Below are 11,865 nucleotides of genomic sequence, written 5' to 3'. Positions count from 1 at the left end.
TGGAAGCAAAGTAATAAAACACTACCTGGCCAGATGAAAACAAGGAGCTGCGTTCAATAAACGCTTGATGCCCCCGGTGGCATCCTTGTCGATACAAAGCAGCCAAAGTCCAAAACGAGGTCAAGGTCAAGGTCAAACTGAGGTCAGGTGATGTCTCAAGATGAGGAATGGTCACAGGATACATCTGCATTAGTATCAAGTCATTCTTGTTAGGGGTATTGATGATAGATGAAACGTGTCCAATTTGGTTAACCTCGTACGGACGGACGGCCAGGACAATCACTATATGCCTCCCGCATCAGTAGATGCCGGGGGCTTAAAAAAGGAAAACTTTCATGTTTATCTATCAATCAACAATCAATGTATTTCTTGCAAACTTACAAATTAGCAATAAGCAAAATGCCACTGTAAGCATAAATAAGTCTCAACAAGAGTGCAAGAATGTCACAATATACGCCCGTCACAGCAAATTTCTTTACTCTAGCACCTGTATTTGCAAATGGAATTTTAATTTTGTGGTTGTTTAGTAATAACTAAGTGTTTTGTTTTTCTAAGTCCACAAAAAAACTCCTTACCAGGTAGAGATACCTTAAAATACACCTAAAATTGGAAAGTAACATCTATGTTGTACCACAGAAAAGTGGTCTTGGTTTTTCCCTACGGTCAATTATAAAAAAGTTACAATATAAGTTATTTATAGTAACAACTAAGGGAAGTTAATCTTAAAAAAAAAAAAAAAAAAAAAAAAAAAAAAAAAAAAAAAAAAAAAAAAAAAATTGTAAGTCCACACAAAAATCTTTACCAGGTAGAGACTGGTCAAAATACACCTCAAAATTGGGTGTAGCATGCATGTTGTACTACAGAAAAGTGGTCTCGATTTTTCCCTACGACTAGTAATGAAAAAGTTACAATATAAGCTATTTATAGTAACAACAAAGGGAAGTAATTCTAAAGAAGGGAACTGCGCATGACACTTCGTCTCATGATGGTGTATAATTGTGTCAAGTTACATCAAAATCCCTCCATGCATGAAGAAGAAATGCTTCGGACAAAGTCATTCTTGTATCTGACCTTTGGCCTCTAAGTGTGACCTTGACCTTAGACCTAGGGACCTGGTTCTTGCGCATGACACTACGTCTTGTGGTGGTGAACATTTGTGCCAAGTTATATCAAAATCCCTCTATGCATGAAGAAGAAATGCTCCGGACAAGGTTTTCATTCTTGTATCCTTTGACCTCTAAGTGTGACCTTGACCTTAGACCTAGAGACCTGGTTCTTGCGCATGACACTCCGCCTCATGGTGGTGAACATTTGTGCCAAGTTATATCAAAATCCCTCTATGCATGAAGAAGAAATGCTCCGGACAAAGTTTTCATTCTTGTATCCTTTGACCTCTAAGTGTGACCTTGACCTTAGACCTAGGGACCTGGTTCTTGCGCATGACACTCCTTCTCATGATGATGAACAATTGTGCCAACTTTCATCAAAATCCCTCTATGCATGAAGAAGATATGCTCCGGACAAAGTCATTCTTGAATTTGACCTTTGACCTCCAAGTGTGACCTTGACCTTAGACCTAGGGACCTGGTTCTTGCGCATGACACTCCGTCTCATGATGGTGAACAACTGTGCCAAGTTTCATCAAAATCCCTTCATGCATGTAGAAGATATGCTCCGGACAAGGTCTGTGGACGCCGCCCGCCCGCCCGCCAGGGGCGTTCCCATAATACGTCCCGTTTTTCAAACGGGCGTATAAAAAGAGGACATCAAAAATTTTATCAGAAAATCTTAAAGTGTACAAAATGACCTTCCATCATTGCAGTTACCTTCTCGCATCTATATGTACGTGTTTCATACCAGTTAAGCAACACCTTTCAACAATATTTTAGTCGAGTAACAAAGGTCAACTGACCTGCCTCTGAACACAAGGTGAAAGACCAATGACTTTAAATCATCAGAGAAAATACTCCGGTCATCCAAGGATCAAACTCACGACCTTGAGACCAGTTGTGCTCTTCCTACCGAGCCACTCAGGTGGCTACTGTTAAATCATTAATATTTGTGGGGGACTAATTTTCATGGATTTTGTGCTTTACTCAATTCACAAAGTCAAATCCCAAGAAAAAAGTCACGACATTGCAATTAATTTTCTGCTTTAAGGTTCAAAACTGAAACAGCCACTTTCGCATAAACCACAAAATTTCATGCCTACGAAATAATTGATTTTTTACACTTATTTTCACGCATATCAATTCTCCCAACACAACATAAATGCACGGTAAGTATGACCTGACTAGACAACAAACCCAAGCACCATAAATCTCTTTCTGTAGTTGTTGCCCATAATTAATGTCTTTGCGTCCCAAACTATCGTCATTAACATAGAAATTTTTAACAACTACAACTGAAACTCGATATCTCCAGCTCAGTTATGTCAAATTTCTGGCTATCTTGAATACATTTTCAAGTCCTGTCCTGAAAATGTGAACAGAACATCATTTGAGCCGTGCCATGAGAAAACAAACATAGTGGCTTTGCGATCAGCATGGATCCAGACCAGGCTGCACATCCGTCAGGTCAGGATCCATGCTGTTCGCTAACGGTTTCTCTAATTGCAATAAGCTTTGAAAGCGAACAGCATGGATCCTGACCAGACTGTGCGGATGAGCAGGCTGGTCTGGATCCATGCTGGTCGCAAAGCCACTTTGTTGGTTTTCTCATGGCACGGCTCATTTTTAAGTTGAATTTCAGTAAAACGCTTGATCCCTTGTAATTTGAGACAACTGTCTATGATCTAAATTTATCCTTCTATCTAGAAAATACGTACAAGTTATACATTACATCCTATATAATTCTATAAAACTAGGTTGGTATTCGTCAACATACACAGCCTGACTATTAAAGACTTTAGAATAGTATATATCAAAGTTTGCTAATAACGCATTCAAAATTATACTAAAAACATTGTATAGTGTTCTGTAGCTATTAGAAAAATGGTCTGCCAGTGCAATCAAAACACCAGCTACCTCATAAACTGAAATTCATCGAAAGAAATATCTGGCATCTCAATTATGTATGTGTAAAATTTAGGACTTAAACTGTAGAAGTCAGACCTTATTTAATTAATGAATTCAGGCCTTAATCAATTAATGAATTCAGGCCTTAACCGAAGATCAAATCAGGGCCATTATCAAATGAGTTCAAGTCTTGATCAATGAATGAATCAAAGCCTTTATCAATCAATGAACTAATACCCTAAACAGTCATTGAGGTCGGACACTTTCTAATAATTTTATCACTATACTAGCTCAAAACTTGGCTACAACAACAGGTTTTCTAGACCTAAGTTTACATTTAATACTAAGGTAGGTAACTTCTAATAAATCAGATTACTTGTACATTTTTCTAGTTATCTCCCCTTACAGACATTCAGTGTTCCAGCATCAACAAAATTTACCATCAGGGTTTCCAATTTGGAGATCTTAATTTTTCACTATCACTTAACACATACATTTAATATTCAGTATAACTATAATATTATCTTTCATAAATGAGAAGTGAAAATATAATTCAAATCTGACATCTGGTCAAAATTTTATAGCATTCTGCTTACACCATTGAGGTGCTTCAACAGTCACAAGCTTTTATCAGTCTAATGTCATTTGCAAAGTAGATCTTCCTCATTTTTGAAACATAATTATATAATAACCTCTTATCTTTACAATACTGCCTCATTTTCAGTCAAAGATACATGGAAGGAGATTGAACGCTACTGTAGCCAAAATATGCATCTTGTCCCATAGTGCATAGTTTTAGACGCTCTGACAATTTAAATATCACAAATGCGATGTCAAGAGCATTGCAGCCCCTAGCCGATACATGCAAACTGTAATTAGCTATATTAAGTACTTTTTCTTGACAAAATGTTTAAATTTTATGTCTACCAGGACATTGAAATACCTTTCACTGAACACCTTGGAGTTCCAGGAGTGAAAGACAGTCAGATCTTACATGTACATTAAACAATTTCTCTTTTCAATTCATGTCTTTTAAACAGTTTTGACCAAAGTTACCAACATTGTGCCACATCACATGGCTCAGCCAGCTGAAGGCAAAATATTCTAAAATCAACATAAAATTTTGCTCCATGTCTGAAATTATTATCTAAGTTAAGAATCCCTATAATAAAAAGTAACATATTCCTGTTACTATCTATTAGATATGACCTCTTCCAGGTAAAAATTAACTTGGAATGTAACACGTCTGTCTCTGAACTTAATATTCCATAATGGTTTCATTACAAGGCAGTCACATTTCAATATAACTTCCAAACAATAAGGTCATGCAAAAGACCTATGTTATATAATAATAATGTATCAAAATAACTAGGTGGTAAGTTGACCATTGTCAGATAGAGCTAATGTCTGTCATAAAATTATGTCTTCTTTTGAAAGGTTTAGCTACACCACATTTCAGTTAACATTCACACCTTTCTACAAAGACCGAAACTTCTGTAAACCTTGACCCTTTCTTTACAGATCAACCTCGCGGGAGCTAAAATTGGCAAAATTTCAAGCTTTCCAAAAGTGTTGCTGTATGCGTGTTTGCACAATATCTTCATTGCCGGCTGAAGGAAGGAGGTCCATACAGGGTTTTATATATCACATTTCAGTCCCAAATGAATGCCCAGGCCTCAACGCCTTTAACAACAAAGTCTTCAGAACATGTGAGTATATCGTTATCGAATGTTTCGCACTTGTTTGTTCTCCCATGATACAGATCTTCGTCAAACCATAGTCCAAATACACCTCTGAAATAATATACCAAACACAATCATTAACTTATGAAGATTCAAAATGTAGTCACAAATATATATTTACCTTAAAAAATGTCTAGTGATATCTGAATGGTCACAAAATCCAAAATTTTTAACGATATGTATGAGGCTGTCGACAGTAGCCCTAATTCCAAGGTCAATAAATCCCTGTATCTACAAAACCTAAAAGGCAACAATTGTGTGATTATTAAATCCAACAACTGGCATGTCATTTTGTGAAAAAAGTTACTGTAAAATCATTTAATTTCGTGGGCATGAAATTTCGTGGTTTTAGTCAAAACGGCAATTTCGTGGGGATATGAATTCGTGGATTTCAATTTTTGAACATAAAATGAATGGGAATTTTACATGTTCGTTGGCATTAAATTTTGTGGATTGACGCAACCACGAAATCCACGAAAGTTAGTCCCCCACGAATATTAATGATTTCACAGTATCAAATCCAAACACACCCAAGATTTTATTCCTTGTCATTTGCCTTCATATGATTATGATGTCAGTGTTGTGATGCCATTGCTGAATCACACCCCAGGCAAGTTTGCACGCAAGGCTTTTCCCCTAGACTCCATCCTGTAGTCAGTATGACTTCTCATCGCTAACCATGTGACTGCCGAAGCGACAGGGATAAGTTTCGTATTGTGGCTCGGGTACTCGCTCCACAATTCCCTGACATTTCTCAGAATTGTACATTCATGATTTTTTTTTGCACTGGTATCAACACAAACTTGTGTAATTTTCAAATGTACTGTCTCTGCCAGCATAGTTAGTGATTCAACCAATGGAAAGGACTGAAAATACAGATTTTATTGTAATACAAAATCTGCAGTAATATAACAACTTACTGGCCAGCTCCAATGCTTAAGCTTTCTTGGTTTCCTTTGATAAAAAAGTTGTTTTCTCCTGTCCAGTTGAACACTTTGAATTCTGGGTAAAACGTGAATAAGAATGTCTCCCCTGTACCATAGAAACTGTCACTGTACTTCAACTGGCATGATGTCATAGCTCCGAATACCTGCAAGTACACAATCACCCCTGTAAATGATATCACTGAACATCAAATAGGTCTATCTATCTATCTTCCATTACTATCTCACCCTTTAAAGAGACGTAGACACTTTCGTCAAGCCACAAAGATTGTTAGTAAACAAGAGGGTCATGATGACCCTGAATCGCTCACCGCTGAACCACATGTTTCAAATGGCAAACTGAAGCTAAAATATTAGAAAGTAGATCAGTAGGTTACATTTATGGTCACTGAAAGACAGTTTAAAGATTGGTGTGCAAAACTGCACATGTCATTCAAATTTCAAGGCTGGATCTTAAACTAGAGTGGTCACAAGCAAAAATTTACGCATGGACACATGGACGACGTAGACCTACTGACCTAGTTTTTGACCGCAGTTGACCCAGTTTCGAACTTGATCTAGATATCATCAAGAGGAATATTCAGACCAACTTTCATACAGATCCCATGAAAAATATCACCGCTACAGAGGTCACAACGTTTTTCTATTATTTGACCTACTGACCTAGTTTTTGAAGGCATGTGACCCAGTTTCGAACTTGAACTAGATATCATCAAAGTGAACATTCTGACCAATTTTCATGAAGATCCATTGAAAAGTATGGACTCTAGAGAGGTCACAAGGTTTTTCTATTTTTAGACCTACTGACCTAGTTTTTGACGGCATGTGACCCAGTTTCGAAACAGACCTAGATATCATCAATGTGAACATTCTGACCAATTTTCATGAAGATCCATTGAAAAATATGGCCTTTAGGGAGGTCACAATGTTTTTCTATTTTTAGACCTACTGACCTAGTTTTTGAACGCACGTGACCCAGTTTCCAACTTGACCTAGATATCATCAAGGTGAACATTCTGACCAATTTTCATGAAGATCCATTGAAAAATATGGCCTCTAGGGAGGTCACAAGGTTTTCTATTTTTAGACCTACTGACCTAGTTTTTGAGCGCAGTTGACCCAGTTTCGCACTTGACCTAGATATCATCTAGGTGAACATTCTGACCAATATTCATGAAGTTCCGTTGAAAACTTTGGCCTCTGGGGAGGTCACAAGGTTTTTCGATTTTTAGACCTACTGACCTAGTTTTTGACCGCACGTGACCAAGTTTCGAACCTGACCTAGATATAATCAAGGTGAAAATTCTGACCAACTTTCATGAAGATCCATTGAAAAATATGGCTTCTAGGGAGGTCACAAGGATTTTCTATTTTTAGACCTACTGACCTAGTTTTGGATCATACGTGACCCAGTTTCGAACTTGACCTAGATATCATCAAGATGAACTTCTGACCAACTTTCATAAAGATCCCATGAAAAATGTGACGTCTAGAGTGGTCACAAGCAAAAGTTTACGCACGGACGGACAACGGACGCTGCACGATTAGAAAAGCTCACCTTGTCACTTTGTGACTGGTGAGCTAAAAATAAGAGAAAATCGACCCAAATACCCGTAAAAACCAGTGACCAGTGGTTTATGTAAGCAATCAAAATGATGCATTGGTCTTCATTCTAAAAGTAAATCTGAAAAGGTATGACACATACGTAGAGTGAAACTTACATTGTCACTGGTATCTTTCACAGCAATCAGTATAGGACTCTCCAGGCCCACCATATCTCTGTACAATGTCTTCAGTGAGAAGCCATGCTTGTCTGTACTGTATATCAAAGTCCATGGATAACCCACTGTTCTCCCTGGCATCACCTGGCACAGCTGTTCATAAAACAAAACATCATACAATATAACAGAGGTCGTACAATTTATTTAAAAAGTTATTGGTATTTGGTCAGATCTGCTGTTCCTTACCTGAAGGACCAAAAATATTCTTGCACCTTTCAAGCTGTCAGTTACTAACTTGAAGCATATTAGATCTGATTTCTTTATAGGTCAAAGAGCAATTTTCCAGCTTTTAATGGTGGAGAAAGGCCCCTTATGCCCCTCCGAGGATTATCAAAATCATACACTTCAAGCCTGGTTTCAAACCCAAAGTTGTGAAGGGGCAAGTGACTTAAGTCTTCAGCTGAAGCTGTTTGAATCATTTTAAATTTCTTCTAAGAAAAAACCTAATCTTGTGGATACTGTGATTATAAGTTTCTACCTCACAGCAGAGTGCCCATCACTTTCTCTAATCACAATATTTAGTCTAAATGATTCTGTTGCTGAATTCTTGACAAAATTCTGATTACTTTATAGCTAAATGAACTTATACTAGAAAAAAATTAATTTAAAGAAAACATTAAGAGAAATCCTATAAGCATTAAGATCAAACTGAAGGAAAGAACAATTATAAAATATCCAAAAAATTTTTTTAAAAAAGATGTACCTCACTGATATGATACTCTCCAAATATTGTTGACTCCCCTATTAGTTCCGGCAGAGGCATAGGCTCCTCAAACACAATAGAACGTCTCTTGATTGCCTCACTCTGACTTATAATCTGAAATGTAGAAATATAAGATTTCATTTAACTCATTTTCTATTAGACTTCATACTTTTCAGACACAATGCACTTTGGTACGGTTCTTTCAATGAGAACCATTTATATCACAACAGCACCTGATTCAATACTTAAAAGCTATCCTTGTTTTGTTAGTTTTCCTGGGATACACGTGATTTTCAACAGCATTTCAGTTATATAAACTATAAATGTCAGAAGTTTGTTATTTAATAAAATGTTTCTGCTTATTAATAAAACTTAAATGTTCCTGCATTCCTAATAACAGCCTAAATGAAAACTTCCCCGCTAGCAGAGAAAAGAATGATGGCCTTAGGATAATTGTCTTACTTGAATCACCATGGAGAAAATACAGTGAATTCCAGGAATGCTTGAATTTTGTAAAATTATTCAAATAAATAGAATAGGGTTATTACAACAGTACCTTAATCATCACTGTGATGTACAACTCAAGTAGGTTATGCTGAGCCTCGTTTCAGCTCGGCAAAATTGAGACCAGAATGCATGTACAGTTTAATGATCTTTTTTTAATCTTCATCTACCTATTTGTAGTGTTATCTTAGCCAAAACTGATTAACACTTTAGGCAAGTCAGATAAAATGCACAATGCACAATGCACTTTTTGATGCAAAGAACATCAAAGACTACATCATTTTCTGATATCATAATATTATGTGATGTCATGACGAAGGAAATCTATATTTTTCAGCATCCTACATGAGTTGAACACAGGGTTTTAATACCATCTATATCTGTAGGTATTCAATTTTTTACAGCAACAAAGTCTCCCCATTTAGAAACAAGCTTGTATCACCTGGATCTGATATTTTTGGGTCACTTTTACATGGCAATTTGAATCGACATCAGCAATAATTGTGCTAATAAGAATTTGCACTCTGCATCTAGTTCCTGTTTTTAGCAGTTCTGAATTTGGAAGCCACTCTTTTTGAGAATAACAGCAAACATCAAACCATTGCAAAGATTAATTTATCTACACTACAGTAACTATAAGCCTATCAACCATACTGAGGACAGATAATCAGGGCCTCCTATAAGATTTACTATTGCTGACAGATACTTTACTAAAAACAAGAGGACCATGATGGTCCTGAATCGCTCACCTGTTCCCACATGACCCAGTTTTGAGTATGATGTCGTTTTTTCTATTATTTGACATAGTGACCTAGTTTTTGAGCTCATGTGACCCAGTTTTGAACTAGACCTAGATATCATCAAGATAAAAATTCTGACCAATTTTCTTGAAGATCCATTGAAAAATATGGCCTCTAGAGAGGTCAAAAGATTTTTCTAATTTTAGACCTACTGACCTAGTTTTTGACTGCAGTTTACCCAGTTTCAAACTTGAACTAGATATCATCAAGATGAACATTCAGACCAACTTTCATACAGATCCCATGAAAAGTATGGCCTCTAGAGAGGTCACAAGGTTTTTTTATTATTTGACCTACTGACCTAGTTTTTGTTGGCACGTGACCCAATTTCAAACTTGACCTAGATATCATCAAGGTGAACATTCTGACCAATTTTCATGAAGATCTGTTCAAGGGTATGGCCTCTAGAGAGGTCACAAGGTTTTTCTATTTTAAGACCTACTGACCTAGTTTTTGATCGCAGTTGACCCAGTTTCGCACTTGACCTATATATCATCAAGATAAACATTCAGACCAACTTTCATACAGATCCCATGAAAAATATGACCTCTAGAGAGGTCACAAGGTTTTTTCATTATTTGACCTACTGACCTACTTTTTGACGACACGTGACCCACTTTTGAACTTGATCTAGATATCATCAAGATGAACATTCTGACCAATTTTTATGAAGATCCGTTCACAGGTATGGCCTCTAGAGAGGTCACAAGGTTTTTCTATTTTTAGACCTACTGACCTAGTTTTTGACCGCACGTGACCCAGTTTCGAACTTGACCTAGATATCATCAAGACGAACATTCAGACCAAATTTCATACAGATCCCACGAAAAATATGGCCTTTAGAGAGGTCACAAGGTTTTTCTATTATTTGACCTACTGACCTAGTTTTTGATCGCACGTGACCCAGTTTCGAACTTGACCTAGATATCATCAAGGTGAACGTTCTGACCAATTTTCATGAATATCTTGTGAAATATATGGCCTCTAGAGAGGTCATAAGGTTTTTCTATTTTTAGACCTACTGACCTAGTTTTTGAACGCACGTGACCCAGTTTCGAACTTGACCTAGATATCATCAAGGTGAACATTCTGACCAATTTTCATGAAAGTCTGCTAATTCGTTCAATACGACGCTATGCTTTTTTTTCTTTAAATCAATTTACTCCCTACTTTCTTGTCAATTGACCATTTCCGTTAGGGGAAGTAATCAACTGGTTTGGCGTACGTTAAATTCCATCACGAGCCGTACCACTAAAGAAGAGACCTTTAATACTCATATAAAATCTACTGGCTCGATAATCTCGACATTTTCTAGAATATCAGATTTTCTCAGACTTAAACTTTAATAAAGAACCACATGGAAAAGATAAATGGTAAAAATGTAACGTTTAATCTGAGTTTACTTCTTTCCGCTTTTTCAGTATGAAATTTAACGTGCAACAGGAACACGAGGTTTACATGGAATGTTACACATAAACACATACTGAAATGCAATAGAGTAAACGATGCTTTTCAGAACGGGCGCACTGTGGCATTGGTCTGTTGATGCATCAAGAGTGGAGTGCTGGGTGTTGCATACTTGTCACCTTTGCATGAATTAGCCTCCGCCGCTGGCTAGCCTTATATAGTGAAGAAGCCGAGTGCGTAAGTCTTCCCTGCTAGTACATAGCCTCTCTTCAGGCAAGCCCCAGATGGCGCCACATGGTAAATGAACATCTTGTGGTCTCAAACAGAACTGCAGGGAACTCGAAAGAGGTCTGTCACCAGACATTCCATATGCTCATCGGTGTGTGAACACGCCCTGATGCCTATGAACAGACTCCCAGCTATGGACCAAATAGCCTCTTAGGGTATGGACTAAGGGTGAGGTAGCCCCGACAGAAACCTAGAGAGTTGAAGACAGAGCTTCTGAGTCATTGGCACTATCTTAATGAACCATAGCATCATGCATTATCACTATACGATAAGATAAGATAAGATTTATTTTGATTCAGCAAGACAGCAACATATAAACATAAGCTCTTATGAGCTTTTACAACCGACTATACTACTATACTATACCGCTATGACTACACAGACATCTGGTATACAGTAATGTTGTGCTGAATCTTTGTGGACCCTTCATGGAGATTCAGTGCCGGGCTCTCGACATAGTCCACACACAGCTACTGGGGTTCCCTTCGTCATACCACAACATGCAAATAGAATAATTAAGAGGAACATACCACGGAGGAGAACCAATCATATCAGCTTTTCAGGTTGATGCATTGGAATGCAGAGGATTTCTTAAACAAGACAGAAGGCTGACTTGAGCATATCCTCCATGAAAAAGACATCAATGTTTGTTGCATTCAAGAAACTCACCTGCAACCAA

At 37.3% G+C, this 11,865-nt stretch overlaps 1 protein-coding gene across 1 annotated transcript; it reads right to left on the bottom strand.

Moving 5' to 3' along the window:
• Positions 1-423: 423 nt before the first annotated feature.
• LOC128549559 (oxidation resistance protein 1-like) lies at positions 424-8,343 on the bottom strand. Its single transcript, XM_053526506.1, has 4 exons — positions 8,188-8,343; positions 7,425-7,577; positions 5,680-5,849; positions 424-4,810 (listed from the first exon to the last, which is right to left on the bottom strand). The coding sequence occupies exons 1-4, from the start codon at positions 8,326-8,328 to the stop codon at positions 4,669-4,671; spliced, it is 606 nt and encodes a 201-aa protein (XP_053382481.1). The 5' UTR covers positions 8,329-8,343; the 3' UTR covers positions 424-4,668.
• Between the last annotated feature and the right edge of the window lie 3,522 nt (positions 8,344-11,865).

Source organism: Mercenaria mercenaria, chromosome 16 (genome assembly GCF_021730395.1).
Source record: "Mercenaria mercenaria strain notata chromosome 16, MADL_Memer_1, whole genome shotgun sequence".
Taxonomy (NCBI): domain Eukaryota; kingdom Metazoa; phylum Mollusca; class Bivalvia; order Venerida; family Veneridae; genus Mercenaria; species Mercenaria mercenaria.
This window is presented reverse-complemented; position numbering and strand designations above follow the sequence as displayed.